This window comes from Aethalodelphis obliquidens, unplaced genomic scaffold, assembly GCF_003676395.1.
Source record: "Aethalodelphis obliquidens isolate GAN/ISIS:26980383/991018 unplaced genomic scaffold, ASM367639v1 scaffold67, whole genome shotgun sequence".
NCBI classification, from domain to species: Eukaryota; Metazoa; Chordata; class Mammalia; order Artiodactyla; family Delphinidae; genus Aethalodelphis; species Aethalodelphis obliquidens.
In genome coordinates this window covers 7,119,492-7,140,376 of record NW_020838011.1, presented here as the reverse complement: position 1 = coordinate 7,140,376, position 20,885 = coordinate 7,119,492, and the positions used below count along the sequence as shown (strand labels likewise).

The following is a 20,885-nucleotide window of genomic DNA, read 5'->3' as shown; positions in this document are numbered from 1 at the left end:
GTGCTTCAGCTGTGCCTTTAAAAGGCCTTCCAGCATTCTGTGAGGCTAGTCACTTCTGGATGATGAACTATGTGTAGTGGTTGCTGGAACCAGCACATATCAGCTGGTGAATTTTCAGAACATTTCTCCCTGAATGAGATTATGTTGGTAGCTTGCAGTTGACATGGAGCGAGTATTTATGTCAGATAAATGAGAAAATGTTATAAATCTGTTTTCACTGTGAGAAGAGCCAGTTGTTAATATTTAGGAGCACATCACTAAGTATGTGATTAGCTCACACATCCTTCACTATGAGGTGGATATTCTAGTTAGGGTATATGCTCGGTGGGAGTCCATGTTTGTGAATCAAACATTCCAACCTTATAATGCTAGCTGAGGCTCTGTGGGTAAAAGCAAACCAGAATGGGTATATGTATCTGAAAGATGAGCCCATGACCCTTGCATGATGGAAAGGGCCCAACAGAGTCACCACCCACTGAAGAGTGCCTTATTAGGTGCTCAGTGTTGGGTTTTATGTATTGGAAGGAAAGGCAGCATTCTTTAAATTGTGTTCAGACTATTGATTTACATGTCAATGCCAAGAAAATGCATAGCTTATGATAATATTTCAGATATAGAAATCTGAAATGATGCCAGATTGTCTGTAAAAATTCTGGTTGTCTTTTTATTTTTATTCTCTTTTCTTTCGTTCATCTCAACCACCTCAATTAACAAAGGTAATCGTAATAACAAAGTCAATTGAGATTATGACTCATTGGCCATACATTACAAATTGTATGGTAAAATGAACAGCCTAAATAGCACTTTGGCAGATTTTCAGCATTTCACAAACCACCAGAGTACTAATGCCATTCATTTCTCCCCCAAGCTATGAAAGGAACAATAGGTAAAAATGAAAAAAAAAAAAAAAATCACTTCAAAATGTCTAAATATAAAATCTAAAATTATAGCTCTAAATCTATTTTAAATATAAATTCTAAACATTAATTTAGAATTAAATTCAATGACCTAATTACTGGGCCAAGTTCTAAGTTAACTTAGAGACAGAGTATTATATTTATATATAAAAATTTAGCTGAAAATAAAGTTAAGTAATATATTCTGAAAATAATTTCTCAGATCAAATAACTTACTAATTCCTTTAAAACTAAGGAATTGGTTTAATTCATTCATTTCATAATCACATATAAGACTAGCTGCTCAATGAAGGAAAGACAATATTTTTTTTAAATAGGTGCTAAAGAAAAAAAATAGACATAATTGGTATCAGCTTTGGGGAAAAGCACATTATAAAACATGTTTTAAGTAAATAAGAATGACTGTTTTCACTGCATAGTTAAATATTTCATGATATAAAATATACTAAAACATTTAATTTTGGTACATATATATTATTAAGGTAATACCACCGTCCTTATCCACAATGGGAAGTCTTATAATAAGCAAATTAATAAATAAATGAGCTTCCATTAATATATGAGTGTAAATGGTACTTTTAATTTTTACTATTCATTTATTTGATCACTAGTGATAATTTCTCAAAATCGATTTAGCATTTTTTTCTTTTGTAAATTTTTTTTTTTTTTTTTTTTGCGGTACACGGGCCTCTCTTTTTTGTGGCCTCTCCCTCTGTGGAGCACAGGCTTCGGACGCGCAGGCTCAGCGGCCATGGGTCATGGGTCCAGCTGCTCCGCGGCATGTGGGATCTTCCCGAACCGGGGCATGAACCCGTGTCCCCTGCATCGGCAGGTGGACTCTCAACCACTGCGCCACCAGGGAAGCCCTTTTGTAAATTTTTGATTAGTACCTATTTCTTATTTATTTGTCGTTTCATTTTATTGTTTTATTATTTTATTTCTCAATATGCATGAGATTTTAATGCATTAGATATGTTAAGCATGTGTTATAGTTTTTGAAATATTTTCTACGGACACTATCACATAGTTATAGCCTTTTTTTTAACATCTTTATTGGAGTATAATTGCATAACAATGGTGTGTTAGTTTCTGCTTTATAGCAAAGTGAATCAGTTATACATATACATATGTTCCCATATCTCTTCCCTCTTGCATTTCCCTCCCTCCCACCCTCCCTATCCCACCCCTCTAGGTGGTCACAAAGCACCAAGCTGATCTCCCTGTGCTATGTGGCTGCTTCCCACTAGCTATCTATTTTATGTTTGGTAGTGTATATATGTCCATGCCACTCTCTCACTTTGTCACAGCTTACCCTACCCCCCTCCCGATATCCCTTCCCCCCTCTCGATATCCTCAAGTCCATTCTCTAGTAGGTCTGTGTCTTTATTCCCGTCTTGCCCCTAGGTTGCTCATGACCTTTTTTTTTTCTTAGATTCCATATATATGTGTTAGCATATGGTATTTGTTTTTCTCTTTCTGACTTATTTCACTCTGTATGACACACTCTAGGTCCATCCACCTCACTACAAATAACTCAATTTCATTGCTTTCTATGGCTGAGTAATATGTATTTGTTTTTCTCTTTCTGACTTACTTCACTCTGTATGACAGACTCTAGGTCCATCCACCTCACTACAAATAACTCAATTTCATTTCTTTTTATGGCTGAGTAATATTCCATTGTATATATGTGCCACATCTTCTTTATCCATTCATCTTTCGATTGACACTTAGGTTGCTTCCATGTCCTGGCTATTGTAAATAGAGCTGCAATGAACATTTTGGTACATGACTCTTACTGAATTATGGTTTTTTCAGAGTATATGCCCAGTAGTGGGATTGCTGGGTCGTATGGTAGTTCTATTTTTAGTTTTTTAAGGAACCTCCATACTGTTCTCCATAGTGGCTGAACCAATTCACATTCCCACCAGCAGTGCAAGAGTGTTCCCTTTTCTCCACACCCTCTCCAGCATTTATTGTTTCTAGATTTTTTGATGATGGCCATTCTGACTGGTGTGAGATGATACCTCATTGTAGTTTTGATTTGCATTTCTCTAATGATTAATGATGTTGAGCATTCTTTCATGTGGTTGTTGGCAATCTGTATATCTTCTTTGGAGAAATGTCTATATAGGTCTTCTGCCCGTTTTTGGATTGGGTTGTTTGCTTTTTTTGATATTGAGCTGCATGAGCTGCTTGTAAATTTTGGAGATTAATCCCTTGTCAGTTGCTTCATTTGCAAATATTTTCTCCCATTCTGAGGTTTGTCTTTTGGTCTTCTTTATGGTTTCTTTTGCTGTGCAAAAGCTTTTAAGTTTCATTAGGTCCCATTTGTTTATTTTTGTTTTTATTTCCATTTCTCTAGGAGGTGGGTCAAAAAGGATCTTGCTGTGATTGATGTCATAGAGTGTTCTGCCTATGTTTTCCTCTAAGACTTTGATAGTGTTGGGCCTTAGATTTAGGTCTTTAATCCATTTTGAGTTTATTTTTGTGTATGGTGTTAGGAAGTGTTCTAATTTCACTCTTTTACATGTAGCTGTCCAGTTTTCCCAGCACCACTTATTGAAGAGGCTGTCTTTTCTCTACTGTATATTCTTGCCTCCTTTATCAAAGATAAGGTGACCATATGTGTGTGGGTTTATCTCTGGGCTTTCTATCCTGTTCCATTGATCTATATTTCTGTTTGTGTGCCAGTACCATACTGTCTTGATTACTGTAGCTTTGCAGTATAATCTGAAGTCTGGGAGCCTGATTCGTCCAGCTCTGTTTTTTATTTTTTTCTCAAGATTGCTTTGGCTATTCACGGTCTTTTGTGTTTCCATACAAATTGTAAAATGTTTTGTTCTAGTTCTGTGAAAAATGCCAGTGGTAGTTTCATAGGGATTGCATTGAATCTCTAGATTGCTTTGGGTAGTAGAGCCATTTTCACAATGTTGATTCTTCCAATCCAAGAACGTGGTACATCTCTCCATCTATTTGTATCACCTTTAATTTCCTTCATCAGTGTCTTATAATTTTCTGCATACAGACCTTTTGTCTTCTTAGATAGGTTTATTCCTAGATATTTTATTCTTTTTGTTGCAGTGGTAAATGGGAGTGTTTTCTTAATTTCAATTTCAGATTTTTCATCATTAGTGTATAGGAATGCCAGAGATTTCTGTGCATTAATTTTGTATCCTGCTACTTTACCAAATTCATTGATTAGCTCTAGTAGTTTTCTGGTGGCATCTTTAGGATTCTCTCTATATAGTATCATGTCATCTACAAACAGTGACAGCTTTACTTCTTCTTTTCCAATTTGGATTCCAGTTATTTATTTTTCTTCTCTGATTGCTGTGGCTAAAACTTCCAAAACTATGTTGAATAATAGTGGTGAGAGTGGGCAACCTTGTCTTGTTCCTGATCTTAGTGGAAATGGGTTCAGCTTTTCACCATTGAGAACAATGTTGGCTGTGGGTTTGTCATGTATGGCCTTTATTATGTTGAGGAAAATTCCCTCTATGCCTTTTAACTTTTGAGGGGCGTGGACATATATATACGCTACCAAATGTAAAATAGAGAGCTAGTGGGAAGCAGCCACATAGCACAGGGAGATCAGCTCAGTGCTTTGTGACCACCTAGAGGGGTGGGATAGGGAGGGTGGGAGGGAGACACAAGACGGAGGAGATATGGGGATATATGTATATGTATAGCTGATTCACTTTGTTATAAAGCAGAAACTAACACACCCTTGTAAAGCAATTATATCCCAATAAAGATGTTCAGAAAATAAAATTAAATAATAATAACAAAGATGTATTGTTTTTGAGTCAACTAAAGTGGTAGATGACTCCCAGGTATTTTGCTCATAGTTATTCAGTTATTTATCTGACCGTTTATTTTTAGAGTCTTTGAGTACTTTTTATTTCTCTGCCCAAACTTAACTGTTGGTGCTTCTCAGGAACCTTTATTTCATGCCTTCCCGGGGAGATATAAACTATACCCTACTTCAAGCTGTGACCAAGCGTTGATGACCCTCACATTTATTATCAGCTCAAATATCTCCTGTACTGCAGACAGATTCCTGTAGATTGCCATCTGTGGTTCCCTACTCACCTCAAATAAAACAAGCCCCAAATTATACCTGTCAGCATTTCCCACCCGCATGAATGTGCTAACCGAAAATTAATCACAACAACCATCCGGTGTGAAAGACTTGAACTTGTTTTCTCTCAAATACTTTCTCTACTCTCACCTCTACCCTTATGTTATAAATGTCTCCGAAATCTCTCCATCTGCCACTACTTTTGTTCAGATGTCATTTCCTTTATCATTGAGAAACTGGTTTCTCTACAATCTTTCAAAATTATCTTGGTAAAAATTCTATTCTAATCATCATATTTTTTCCATTTTTCAGATCAAATCTAAAGTGCTTGTTGAAAAATATAATTAAGTTTAATCATTAAGTAATTATTCAAATAGGATTTTGAGAAATATGCTCATTATTATTGGTTTGGGTTATCATTTAAATGTTAAAATTTTAATAATTGAATAAAAGTTGTATTATTATGTTCAGTAGCATAGACAGAACTCTTCTGGAATTAGACATTTTGATGGCAGCAGCAACATTAAGAATGTTTTTGATAAAACAATCTCACAATTAGACTGATACTCATATGTGTGGCTGCATTTAAAATCAATGATCTTTGTAATGCCTGCACTACTAAACAGTCATTCCAAATTCCTGACAGAAATCAGTAGATGATAATAAACAGCCAGACCTTGACATTATTAAATGATACATAAGACATTTATGCTAATTTAGCCTTTGACTTATCCATCATTTGCCATCCAAAAGTCTCTTTAGAAGTAAAATTGCAGTTCTATTACTTTAAAAAATGTTGTTCTACACATAATTTTTCATTAAAAAGACATTAACTTTTCAGAGAGGCCACTAGAAAAGTTAATCTCCATTTGATTCCAGAATGCGAGGATAAATAAAAGATGAACTGTTTATTTTTATGTCAATTAATTTTACAAATCACCCTACACCAAGATTTTAGGTAAAGATGATTACCATTTATTTTCTTTACCATATGTGAGGAAAGCCTATCTTTTTTTATATTGTGCAATAGCATATTTTTTCTTTGTTGTATTTTGCAGCAAATGGAATAATCAAGGTTGTTAGAGACAGTTATGCTGCTTGTTACTGCAAGAGTAAGAGTAAGAAAGGATGCAAACTGAACAGTAGGAAATTTCTCAAGCTATTCTGTACTAAATTTGTGGCTTTGGGGGACCGGTTCTGTTTCACTTTACACAGGTGATTAAAGCTGTAGAGGAAGGCTACCGTCTGCCAAGCCCCATGGACTGTCCTGCTGCTCTCTACCAATTAATGCTGGATTGCTGGCAGAAAGACCGAAATAGCAGGCCCAAGTTTGATGAAATCGTCAACATGTTGGACAAGCTGATCCGTAACCCAAGTAGCTTGAAGACGCTGGTCAATGCATCAAGCAGGTACAAGGCCAGTCTGGAGAGGTTTTTCTGAATATTGCTAATTCAGATTGATGCCACAAATATCAAGTTAATGAAATTATTTGTGTACACATGCTAGCCTATGAACCTATATTACACTAATTTATTTGAATATGGTTTTTGCATAATGTTATTCTTTTATAATGAGTGAAATATAAATGGTTAAATTATACTTTAAAACACCTGTACCTAATCTAATAGTCTAACCTACCAGTTTCAGGTAAATGTTAACTATAGCCAGATTCAGGTAGCATTTTAAAAAATCCCCAAATATGTGTATTTTCAGGTGCTTTGGACCCCACATAGGTTTGGATGGGGGAAAATAAGATTATAAGATGATGGGTAAAAGCCAATTAAGCACTGGTATAATTTTAAACAGGAGATATATAACAACAATTACTCTTTGATTTCCTTAGAATAGATTTCACCACCTGTCATATTTTATGAATATCAACAACTCCTTTTCCAGTTGAGTACAGATATTTGGATAATCATTTACTGCATAGTATGAACAGGACTTAAAAATAATAAATGAGTAATCTTGTGGAAAAAATTTGTGTGAACAAATGAGCATTTTTTAAACTTTTCTGAATGCATGTGAATGCATTTAAATAATGTTACATTATATAAAGCATTCTTACCTCTTTTACCTGAAAAATTACAAAATTATCCTCTCAAAAAATAAATCAGTTTGATTCTGTACTAGAAAATTTACCCAATTGTTATTTTCACTATATATAAGACAGTTGTCTATCTCCACAAGAAAAGGTATCCTGCTGGTAACTGAATTGGCTGCCCATAGTATGAACTAAATGAGAAACAATTTGTTGATAAAGTTACATAAGTTCTATGATTCTGGTATAACATTTGTTTACTAGGCAAAAAGTCATTTTTTAATATAAATGAGGAATGAATCTTCAAACTCTGTTCAGGCATCATTAACTTTCTATGGTAGCAACTGGAGAATGCATCTTAGAGATCATTCCTTATGTTGTTCCCAAAATAAGTGCTTTAAATTGTTTATTGTCATCTAAAATATTGTGTTTCTCTCATCTACTTGTCTGAGTTATGTTAAGTTGTCACAAATGGATATAAGGAAAGGAAATCATAAAAATATATTTTTATGTTCTAAATTGTATTAATTTATATCAGCAGCATCATTATAGCTTGAGAGCAGCTTTAAAATCTCCAAAGAACTTTCATACTTCCTTGTATGTATTATGTAGAATTCAGCTTGCTAGGTTTCATTTAAATAGATTTAGCTTAAGACTATACAGTTGGTCCTCTGTATGTGCAGATGTGGAGAGCCGACTGTACTACACCATTTTATATAAGGGACTTGAGCATCCATAGTTTTGGGTATCCATGGGGTGGAGGGCGGGGTCCTGGAACCAATCCCCTGTAGATACTGGGGGAGGACTGTATCTCTCACTACCCCATCTTTATTCAGTCATCTACAAATCCTGGTTCTAGAAGGTGTTAGTTCCTGATTCACTGTCTCTTTCTCTCTATCCCAACCCATGTCACAAAACTAGGTGATTTGAGTAACCATGTAGATGATATTCAAATATCTCTCAATACTTGAAATTTTCCCCTTCAATGATTTTGGTCTCTAGCCCACCTTGAACTCCTTTTCATAGTCATATTCTAGACTTTGTTATTACCAAAAATTGCAAATCTTCTATAATCTCAACTTCCAGATTCTATACTCCATTCTATCTTCAACAAATCTTTGACTGTACTGTTTAATGGCTACAAATTACTACCAAATGTCCACTTATTCCTCCAATAAATATTCATGTGTCTACTCTGTGTCATGCTGTGGGCTAGGTGCTGAATATACAACATTGAGCAACACACAGTTGTGGGAGAGAGAGATAAACAAAATAAAAACATTGTGAAAGTGAGTAGAATTTAGCAGAATAACTATGAGCTAGAGTGCTTGTGCAGGTAAGACATGATGATGTCTTGAACTAAGGTGGTGACAAATTAAATAGAAATGGTCAGATTTGCAATATATTGGAAGTCGAATGGATAGTACACACAATTATAGATTGTGAGGGGACTGAAAACGAGGAAGGAGCAGACTATTGTATCATAGAGTATAAAGACGAGAACTTCAGGAAGAACTGGATGTGGAGAAGATGAGTAGTGTGGCTTTGGACATGTTGTGATGAGAATCCCAGGAACTAATGGAGACATGAAGTAAGCATATGAATATATGAGAGATTTAGGCAGGAGATGAAAATCGGAGAAAAATAGATGCTATGAAAGTGGGTAAAACTGCCTAAAGTAGAATAAAGTTATAGCCTGAGTAGACAAGATATAGAGCCATGTCCTGGCTACCTCCAAATTTTAAAGTCAGACAAAGAAGCAAGCAAAGGAGATTGAAGAGACACATACAGTGTTATGGTAGCCACAAAAGAGAGAACAATGATTCAAAAAAGGTTGAGGTAAGGTAATATTTCAAGAGGGAGGTGGTAGTGGTGATTGTTGAATGTTTCTGAAAGGTCAGTCATCTTACATATTGGAAAATCTTCACAGATTTTGATAAAATCGAGGTCATTGCTCACCTTAACCAGAGCAATTTTTACAGAATTGGTGTGGAAGAAACTACACTGAAGTAGGTTGAAGTGTAAATGGGATGTGAGAAAGTACAGAGAACATGAGTAGTAAGAAAGGTATTTGTCCTATATCTTATGGTTGAAATGTACTTAAGTAAACTCTCACTGATGGACATTTAAATTGCTTTTGATGTTTACTTTCATTAGCAAAAATGTGCACATGTACTTTTTGCCATTTTTCCTGATTATTTCCTTAGGATACCTTTCTAGGAATTATCATCTTCCTCATCATCATTATCATATCATATATTATTGGCCAAAGTGTATAAATTTAGTATAGTTAAGAGCATCACATGGTTTGATTAATTCTATTCAGTTTTCTTATGTATTGGGGGTTACATTTTGCTTTCCAGTTCCACTACTGGAATTAACCAGTAATTAGGTGAATTAACAAGCACCCCTGTATATGTAAGAGCATAATATAAAGGATAACTAACTTCTGGTCTCCTGGGAAAGTAGCTTAAATGAGCATGAGTTTCTCTAGTGAAGTCTAGAAGCAATTGGCTTTACACAAATTATCCTGCATATCTCTATTCGGTAGCATTTTCTATATTATTTTTACAAACAAAACAGCTTTAGGAAGTAAATACATCTAAATTACTACATGGAATTTTTAGCTAATGTACATATCAAGCCATTATAAGTCATCATTAACTATCGATAGAAAAAATCTGAGCAGATTGTTTTGTGTTCTGTATTTTGAATTACTTTCTTCCTTGTTAGCATTTGTATATTTTTCTATTATAAATATACTTATAGACTCAAAGATCCATTGATTATGAGCTAATATTACAATATAATTTGTTACAAAAGAGTTTAAATGTTACTTTTAATATTTGTGTTTTATGTGTTTTAGAGTACCTAATTTGTTAGCAGAACATGGCTCACTGGGGTCTGGGGCCTACAGATCAGTAGGTGAATGGCTAGAAGCAATCAAAATGGGCCGATATACAGAGATTTTCATGGAAAATGGATACAGTTCAATGGACGCTGTGGCTCAGGTGACCTTGGAGTGAGTAATTTTTCTGATAATTTTTACATAATTGCTGGGGTGAGAAAAATTGTTCAGAAACCAATCTGGATGAGGTCAAGGGAAATCAGTTAACCTTTGTCCATGTATGGCAGCTTTCAAAGAAGCCTCTTCATTTTTAGCCTGTATTGTTAACAACTGCATGGTTAATGCTACTTGTGGCCAGTATCTTTGCTTCTTTACTTCAAACAAATAACATTTGCATATTTGAATAATTGGAATAACATCTCCTTGGCAAAATACTGGTACTTTGTGTTGTGGAAAAGATGTTTTCTTGACAGTTTTTATACTGATACCTATGTTATATGAATGTAAATACAAAACAAAACAAACTGTAAGCACAATTGGTGTGGCTAGCCCTAAATAACAACAAAACATACTCTTAAATTTTGGCTCTGATGAATACCCAGGTAACATCACCTTAAGCAAAGCTTCCCAGGCAGGAATCTTGTTTACTCTCTAAGTGGTGCATATTATATTCTTGCAATCCAAGGATATATTAGATCCTGCCTCTGATTTGTTATTTGGTACAATCTCAGTGGAACCAATTGTGCCCTTTTCTGTTTGCACGTTTAAGATAAAGTTTATCAAATCTTATTAAATAAAAATCACTAGAGTTAAATATTGAATTCTTGTAAGTTGTTTGTATCTTATTATATACTCTGTATGTGTAATTACTTTAGCCTAATATTTGTTATTTGTGAAAATTAACTGTTGTTATGGTGGTTACATCTAGATTACATTAACACGAATGATGTTTTAACCTGTGAATAAAATGATAACTTAGTTCAAATTACCTACAAATTCAAAGGTTAAAATATTGTTGTAAGGTTTAAAACATGGTAGAACCTTCTAAAGCACTAAACCACAGACCTTCTTCCATTACTTCACATAATATGAACACTGAATGCTTGGTTCTCACCATTTCTATTCTGGCATTCTCTGGTTCATTGAATTCACTGCCCATCCACAAAAAGGTAACAGGGTACCTTCATTTATCACCAATTAATGTCATATTCTCTCAGCATTTCTCTTCTCCATAACTATAGCTAAAAGGACCTAAAATCACCACTCAGCTGGCTATCTTAATTTATTGAATCTCATTTTCACCATCACCACTAAATCATATATATTTGATGACACATATACTTTGCCCATTATTTCTTTGGACACTCAAAAAACTCATCTGTGCTATACTTAAAATAATAAATGGAAAATTTTACTGATAATTTAAAACTATTTTTACATGATTGCTCTTTAATTTTTCTGTAAAAATGGTCATTTTAATTTATTAAAGTCATTTGTCATTTTATATTAAAATGATACTGTAGGTATTTCTTCTACCCGATGTCAGATTACTTGTAAATATATAATAAAACTATTTGCATTAAATGATGTCTCTTTTTTTATTAAAATAGCACATATACATGTATATATTTATATCCACTACTTTTTTTGTTTCTCCCTTCAGAGAATAGTTATAATCACCAGTAATGGCTTTTGCATTAACTACCTCTGTTTTACTTTCTTTGGGGCCCCCAAATACTGTAAATATGTTGAGTGTTTTAGAATTATGGTTTCACTTTTTCTTATTTCTTTTAATTCCTTTCTCTTTACTTTCCTATTTTCCCTTCTATCTCTAAACTCTCTCATTTTGTATGTTTTCTTTCAAGCCCTAATAGCTTCTTCTATCATCTTATGATGGTCTGCAACTCATTTCTCTTTTCCAGTATTTTTGTCTGGTCAGTTCTTCTCTACTTGGTTCAATTTCTTCTCTCTCTGTTACTTTGGTAGCTTGTTGCCTCCTGTTATATTGCCTTCTGTCAGATATTTTATGTTTTAATTTATTTACTCTGACCAGAAGAGTAAGGTGAAATTAAGAGACTTACCAACATCTTCCTGTTCAGAGAATGTTGGTCACCATGTGTCATTTGCTTGGGACCATAATAACACATTCCTTACTAGGAACTGAGCCAGCCAACCTTAACCTCAGTGAAGCTGATTTATTGGAGAGTCCAACACCTTTTAAATACATGTCATCTTGTTTACTGTGGGGTTTTTTGTTTGTTTTTTTTTTAAATATTTGAATTGGAGGACTGATTTTTTTTAATAAATTTATTTATTTTTTATTTACTATTTTTGGCCGAGTTGGGTCTTCATTGCTGCACGTGGGCTTCCTCTAGTTGCGGCGAGCAGGGGCTACTCTTGATTGTGGTGTGCAGGCTTCTCATTGCAGTGGCTTCTCTTGTTGCGGAGTATGGGCTCTAGGCACACGGGCTTCAGTAGTTGTGGCACACGGGCTCAGTAGTTGTGGCTTGAGGGCTCTAGAGTGCAGGCTCAGTAGTTGTGGCACATGGGCTTAGTTGCTCCGTGGCATGTGGGATCTTCCAAGACCAGGGATTGAACCCATGTCTCCTGCATTGGCAGGTGGATTCTTAACCACTGCACCACCAGGGAAGTCCTGTTTATTGTGTTTTTGAGCATATTTTTTTCCTATTAGTAAGAACATATTTATCAAAATATTATGTTAAATAACTCACAAAAGAGTGGGTTATCAGTTACTTGTTTGGTCAGAAATATAAGAAACAAAATTATCTATGCATTTTGCTAGACTTTCACCAAAAAAAGTCAGTCATTATTAAAGACTATGGCAAAGGAACTGGAATATCAGTAAAGACAAACTCTTAACTACTTAATGATTTATATATACATAGTCTTTGCCTATATCTAAACAATAATTTTATGTAGCCTGTATAATACTATAATAAAATAAGATATTAGTGTCAGTATTATTGCCAGAGTATAATAGAAACTGAGAAATGGAAGAAATATTCATACCTGTAATAAATGCTTAGAAAAAAATAAAATTAATTAATATAAAGCAAAAGATCAAACTGCCATATACCTACATAAGAAAAATATGCTATAATTTGTGCCATTAAATTTGTTCTCATGGTGGGTTTAGAATAAGGAAGAGTAAACAATTACAGTTTTTCAGAACCACATACTTTGGTGAAAATTTCCGTCATAAAGTTTTAATTTTATTTATGTTTTTTGTTTTTGCCAGCACATACACGTATGGCTTGATGTGGAATAGAAATGAAATATTTCAAGATCTTAGAGTTAAAATGTGTTCAATGAAAGTGGCTTTCAACCTTAGATGTTTCTGTCTGCTGATCACTGTGCCTAAACTTTGCTGTTCTGTGAACAGTACTCATATTAGAACAATTGTTGTAGCAGTAATGATGCAATCTGTACTATGGTGTTTAAGTGCAGTGAGTTATGGTCGATAGGGGGAATTGTGAGCTTGAGGTGAGTTGCAAAATGAATCCAAAGATTTGAATTAAGGACAGTATTACAGCTGTTTTTTAAACTTGTCAGACCAGTACTGTCAACTTTTGATTATTCAGAAAATGAGCAAAGTCCAATGAACTTAAATATTATATCAATTGTATGTAAGCTGAAGAGATTCCTATTAGTATCATTTATTAAAATAGGGTCTTAAAATATTAAAATATTTTAAAGGAAAGTGTCACAAATCTAGAGCCAAAATTTGTGCACACTAATTCAAATAAATTTAACTTATCATTATGCATAATTTATTATATGCCTAAAATACACATAGGAGTGCTTACTATCCTCTGTGCTCTACATAAGTAAGCTAAAATGTCTAGTGTAACCCTCACAAGGTCTCAACCATTGAAAAACATAGCCAGGTCATGGTTAAGTTCTCTCTTGCCAAATATATGTATATTTATCTTGTACAGTACATAGATAATGATTATCAGGATTCTTTAAGTGAACCAAAGAAGTCCAAACATACAACTGCATAATAAAACTATGACAAAAAGAATAAGCACTGAAATTTAGTGAATATTCATTAAACTCTCTTCTCCCTTCTCCTATCCAGCCAGTGTTGGTGGGGCTAAGTACCAATGATATGGCTAAAAGGTGTGTAAAGCAGAAGGGAGAAGAATGTAAGGGAATGTTTCCTCTACAAGTGGATGAACTACATCCTGAATAATCAAGAGCTGGCTCCAATATCAACTAAACACCTCTCGTTATTCTCCATTTTTCATTCTGCCATTTTAGCACCATAATATCAGTGTTTTCCATTATTTAATATTATGGAATAACATTTGAAAAAAAGATTGGAATGTCATCACAACAATGGCAATTCATTATATTTGCAGCGTTTCTAAAACTAACCATGCTGTTGACAAAATCCAAATCATTTTTTATGTAACAATACTATTCTCATCATGTTTAGATTCATAGGCCTATGCTGAAATATAGTTTATCATCATTAGAATTGGCTTTGGGTATTACTTAAGATTACACGTGGTCATGATAAAAATTAGTATAATATTTGTAAAGGGGACACACCTAAAACTTTGCCTTGCTACAAAAATTCCTATATAGAAAAATGAAGTAGTAAAATACATCTTAAACCATTTTCAAGTTAGTTTTTCAAAAATCATTGCAAATAGAGCAGCACCTTCATCATGAAATGTAAAATACTTCAGTTTTTATCAAATTTCTTTCACATTATTACTGTTAAATTGACCATTTAATATGTACTTTAAGGAGTAAAATGGAAATTGTTGGAAATCACAAAAGTGTGAGACAAAACTACATAAAAGAAAATACTTTAATGTACTTATCAATATTGGAATAAAGTTACTTAGCCTTTATTAGAAACGTTTTTCTAATACCTTTTTAATTCTCATTTGTAGTATTATTAGAAAAATAATAAATGGGATTTTTAAAGAAACTACTTTGCTGCTGAGAACAAGTTTAACTGCATTAATAATCTTATTTCTGCCCACTTTTTAACTGTAAATCACATTGTATAAAGGTAAATGTATATTGCATGCATTATAAATGCTACTTTCTAAATCTCTGCACATTAATTTGACAGCTTTTGAAATGACAGATCAGATTTTAAAAACAACAGCATTCCATTAAAGACATAATTTATGGCAGTATGTAAAACTCAATGCTGTGTTCTCATAATTCCGTTTATCCCATGGAAGGAGGGGTAAAGGTGGGAGGTGAGATGGAGGGAGAGAGAGGAAGAAGGAGAGAGAGAATTTCAGTGGTCTGACCTTCCGTATGAATCTTAGGGGATAATCAGATCATAAGATGATCCTAAATAAAATTTTATGCTTGGGAAAATTCAACCAAATTTAATTTAAAATCTAGATATATGAAATGTTCTGAAGAAGGACAGGTTTTATTTGCCTGTAAACACAAACTCTATAACTGTATTAATCCAATACAATTCCTTAAAGCATTCATTCTTTAGCATGATATAGATGCCACAAAAAATTTAAATTCCCAAAGCACTGAACCAGAGTCTTTCTTGTGGTTATTTGCAGAGAATGAGGTTATACTTACATATAATATAATAACAGGTTAAGACAGTGGAAACAAAAATAAGTCAAACTAATGATTTCATGAGTTAGACAAAACAACCAAGAGTTGGAATATGGAATACATACACGCATACACCCATGCCCCCCGCCATAGATACACACTTCAAATTAAGGTTTTGATATTGTATATGCAAAGTCCACCCTGTTTGAGCAGGAAAACCTGTAAAATTTTTTCAGGTCTTTCAGAATAAACTGTAATAGCTATTTTCAAAGCCTCATTCATATTAATTGGGTTGGCCATATGAATTGTGCAGTTTAAGTATGTATATATTAAATCAGTACTTTCAAATCTGAATTTGTCAGAATCACCTGTAGATTTATAAAGCATGTGATAAAACATATGTTTTAAACTTTATTTCAAGTACTAATTATTTACATTCTCTAGTAGAGGTCGATTGCTTTCAGTTTAAGAAATTTTAGACTCTTTTCTCCTGACTTAGGTCCTAAGTTTGGTAGTGAGCACCCATGAATTCTCCTGTCTTCACAATTCATGATGCATAAATTACATGTGGAAACATGAGTATTAGTTATACAGCCCATAACTGTAGTTGCCATGAAGTATACTTCTATAGATTGTGTTTCCATAGCTTCAGTCAAAGAAGTAAGTGTTTGGTTTCCTTTATTAGATATCTTCTTTCTTATAGAATTTTGGATATTTGATGTTATATATACAGAGTTCTCATTTTACAGGTGAATAAATAATTACATGTAATTTAAAGTTCTTTGCTCAAAATTATATCTCAGAGAAATGAGAAATTAAGAGTATGGACTTTGGTGTCAGATTCCTGGTTTTAGTCCCGGTTCTGCTAAGACTGGCTGTGTTATCTAGCCAAGTGATTGCTTTTTTCTTTTTTTTTTAGCTATTTGCCATTTGCTAAAACTCTCATAAGAAATCAAGAAAACATAAATAGAAAAAGACACCTAAGATATTATTTAGATAAATAATTATTTCCAATAATAATACACATGGAGGTTAAATACCCTTTTATTCAATTTGTATCCTCTGATAATTAAGAGATTTCTTTGATCTTCCAAAACTATTCAATTTTACATATAATAATTCTAGTGTCATTGTGTCCAATTCTAAAGAATTCTAAGACAATCTGAAATTGATGCACTTACTGAATGCAAAAATATTCTACTTTTAGCATAATGTGTTAAATAGAGTAATTATCTAAAAAATCTAACATACCAAACATCCCTTGTCATTTAAAAATCTTGAATTGTTAATGCTCATTTTTTATAATCAACGTTATTATTTGCCAAATGTACCTGAATTATTATATTTGCCAAATGCATATTTTGGGAAAATAGAATTCCTGAATATCCTATGAAATAACATTTAAAAACCATGAGCACTGGCCTTGAGCTCCATTATATTCTAGTAGTTTAGGAATCTAAACATTTGTAGTTTTCTTTTGAATAATAAGCTTGTTTAAAAGAAACAGTATGAGAGCATCTTGGTTAAAAAGACTGCTTGATAGCGTGTAATCTTCAGAATGCTCTAAATGCCAATAGAGCCTAGATGTATTTGATAAAGGAAGAAAGCTCCTCTACTTTGGGTTCCAAGTAAAAAATAAAATATTTGTAAGTGTTATAAGAGCAATGTAGTGCTGATTATCCCCTAAAGATATCTGTTATAGAAGATGATTGCACTGAGTCATTTGAAAAGTTTGGTCTTCAACTGCTTAGCTATGAAATTTTTAAAAGTATATTTTATGCTCACTTCTTTTAGCAAAAAAAAAAAAAAGTGCTTGTTCATATTATAGGTTCATATTTTCAAAACCGTTCAATGAAATTGTACCCTTTAATTTAAATATTTATTGGTAAGCATGTGTAAATTTGTTTTTTCATTGCTCTGTGCCACCAAAATAATCATGTCCAAAAAGGGTGGCAAATGTATAATATATCACTCCTTGTTGTAAATATATCTTTGACTGCAGACAGATTTTCAGGTACAATTTTAGAGCCTGCTTTTGAAAACTGGACCCTGTATGTCTAAATTGGGACTGTAATCTAATTAGTTTCTGCAAAATGTTTGCCTCTTTGCCAGCGTGAAATATTGAGGTGTGCTACAAATTGAATCAATACATACATCCAATGTGTGCTTTCTTCATGCAGGGATTTGAGACGGCTTGGAGTGACTCTTGTTGGTCACCAGAAGAAGATTATGAACAGCCTTCAAGAAATGAAGGTGCAGCTGGTCAACAGGATGGTGCCATTGTAACTTCAGTTAATTGTCACTTCGTCAAGTGAATGATTCTGCACTTTGTAAACAAGCCCTGAGATTTATTTTAACAAAAAAGGGGGTAAAAGGGAAAACTCAGTGATTTCTAAACCTTAAGAAAGCGTTTGTTTCAGCCACAGAATTTGTGATCAGTGTTTTACTAAAATCTCTTTATCTTCCTCTCAATATCTTCATTTTTCATGAAGCAAATATAACCTGCATGGAATAAGAACATGAGGCTAAACATTATCTTATATTACAACAAAATCCTTCTCACTACTTCTACAAAATTTTATACATGAAATATATAACTATATATAGCACCTTTTTTTTTTTTTTTTTTTTTTTTTGCGGTATGCTGGCCCCTCTCACAAAGGCTCCGGACGCACAGGCTCAGCGGCCATGGCTCAGGGGCCCAGCCGCTCCGCGGCATGTGGGATCTTCCCGGACCGGGGCACGAACCCGTGTCCCCCGCATCGGCAAGCGGACTCTCAACCACTGTGCCACCAGGGAAGCCCCTATAGCACCTTTATAGAAAGAAGGCAGCCCTTTTCAAAATTTCCAAGAATCTGTTTGAAAGAAAAAGTTTTATAGCCATTTGTGGGCTAACAAAAGCTGCAGTTTACTGAAGTTTACTTCAAACTTCAAGTCTTAATTGTCTACATAAGTGTATTGAAGAGCAATATGGTTAGATAATTTCTAAATAGATATCTTCTTTTGTAATTTTAAATGCTGTTACACAGCGTTAAGTTATAGAAACTAGTGTATAAACATGTTGCTTGATCAAGGACAAGTACAATACAGGGTGTATATTTATTTTTCTGTGTTATAAAATTTACTTATAGTTGTTCTTCTAGAAACTACTAGGTAATAACTGTGAATATACTGTATAATTTGCTATATACCCAGGAATCAATTTAAGTTGGAGCTCTGTGTGTGTGTGGCTTGCACATGTGTGTATTACCATTCTGCTTGCATTGTTAATAGTGTTTTAATTTTAGCAACATTCAGGAACAAGTGTTCCAGAGTGTATTAGGAATCAGAGAAATAGGGAAGCTTAAAACAAAATTTAACCCAAGCTTGTGTCTTTTTTCCTCTCATGTGTCTAAAAGCTACTAAATCTCTTTATTCACCAACAGGAAATGTCTAAAAGACTAAATCCCCTTTGGCGTTTTAAAAATACTTTGTGATATCTGTGATAATGCAGTTCTTCTAGCCATTAATCTTGCACCCCTGTAAGAAATTTCACCTTTCTGAGTCCCAGAAAATATCTTGTCAAGCAAAGTTGACACCGAAGGGCACGTTTTCAGCAGGATGTAGAAGGATTTAACTGTGCAGACTTCTGTTAATGTTGTTAAATCCAGCACATAGCACCAAGCATTACCCCTAAGTGTTAATCCTTGGTAACCATTTCCCTTGTGGCTCAGCTCTAAGAAATTTTGATACTAAAGCAGCAATGGAATGATGACAAATACATATGTATATATTTTTCCCTTTAGAATTTTCTCTATGGCAAGACTTGACAGTTTTATTTGTTGATGGCAGTTTATTCATTTGGTAATTTCATCTTGTATTCAGTTACACTGAACTGAATTTATTTTGATGAGCCAATCTGAAGTGTTATTTAACTGGCCTTATTAAGAAATATATATCCTATGTACATTCTATATACCACACTTGGTGAAGACTGACATTTGAACCGTTATTAGAACTTGAACAAAACTGAGCTCCTTGGTGAAATAACCAAGTTTTTTTGTATTATTACACTTTATAAATCATGAATGACATGTGATTATTCAAAGAGCACAGCATTTAAGCAAAATACAGCCTACTTCTGGTTATCAGTGGCAATAGTTATACTGGAGTAGCTTGGATTAGTGACATCCATAGAGAATATACCAGCATTATATTGTTGGTACCCCCTCTCTCTTTCCCAAGTGCCTGTTTCAGTCAAATGTTAGCATATACAAGAATAAACTTTGAGGACGTACCTTCTTTCTACCCTGCCCACCTTTTACTTAAGTATCTCTTTGCTAAAGAATATAGGGAAAAAAGGAAGTTTTAAGCAATTTCAAATGATATATTGAGTCCTGTCCAATTAGGGCTATAATTCTTTACTGGGTCTGTACTGTACCATGCGTCCACACAAACTATGCTTAAGTATACTCTATAGTAGTGAAATTTCCAGAGAAAATAGAGAGAGATGGACTTAACTTTGTCTTGATAAAATCACAAGTAAGGAGGCATCACCATTATGAAAGGTGCATTTGTTTGTTTCAGAAAACAAAAAAGTAACTAAACTAATTCCTTTTGTACAAAATAATTTGGAGATTGTGTTGCATTTATTGAATTTAGTAAAACCAACCAAATATAAGTGATAAAGTAACAACTGAGAAACTTCAAAGTAAGAATAAATTTATTGATTTAAAAGAGAAATGACCATAAATTTTAGAGTTGATGGACTAGCCACAATTACTTATACATAACAAATATACTTAAATTGTTTTCCAGCTTTATGTGTTCTAAGATGATTCGGAGGTCAGGACAGAATATATCTAAGTAATTGGAATTTGAAGTTACAATGCAGATTTTCTCTTTTTCACAAAAGAACATTATAAATTAATTTCGATCAAAGTTATTTCCTTCCTTTGCAAACTTAATGTATATTTTGTAAAGTAAATTGAGATGAAAGTTAAATAAACACATAGCTTTCATCCATATCTCACTTCGGTTGAGACTTTCTAAGGAATGTCAATGTGATTTTAGAAGATGCACTCCCGCCCCCGCCCAAAAAAAGAAGAAAGAATTCCTTTAAAAAATACTTGTTCACTACTCGATATATCACCAATTGGGAAGTGCCAATCTCATCTATAAATGTGAGAAGTGGAACAAGGAGAGAGGCAGCTTTTGTGAAATGCAACAAGGCAGTAACCCAGGGCAAGGTTTGACAAATCTTGATTGTGTGATTTCTTATCCTTTTGGTTCATATCGTCACCTACCAGAAAACAAAAATAAAATATAGATTCAATAATTTTAGTACATAAGATAGATTTGTCAAATTAAACATAATGTTATTTTAACTATCAGTAACAATACCTTTAAAGCATAAGTCTTTCTCAGTGTTTAACTTTGAAAAAG

The 20,885-nt window shown here is 33.7% G+C and overlaps 1 protein-coding gene across 1 annotated transcript in view; it reads left to right on the top strand.

Annotated features, from left to right (window-relative positions):
* Positions 1-18,100, top strand: part of LOC113611078 (ephrin type-A receptor 5) — a 44,240-nt gene extending 26,140 nt beyond the window's left edge. Inside the window, exons 7-9 of the mRNA XM_027089645.1 lie at positions 6,217-6,410; positions 9,909-10,064; positions 17,642-18,100. Of these exons, the coding sequence (XP_026945446.1) occupies positions 6,217-6,410; positions 9,909-10,064; positions 17,642-17,747 (456 nt within the window). The 3' untranslated portion in view covers positions 17,748-18,100. The remainder of the gene's footprint in view (positions 1-6,216; positions 6,411-9,908; positions 10,065-17,641) is intronic.
* Positions 18,101-20,885: the final 2,785 nt, after the last annotated feature.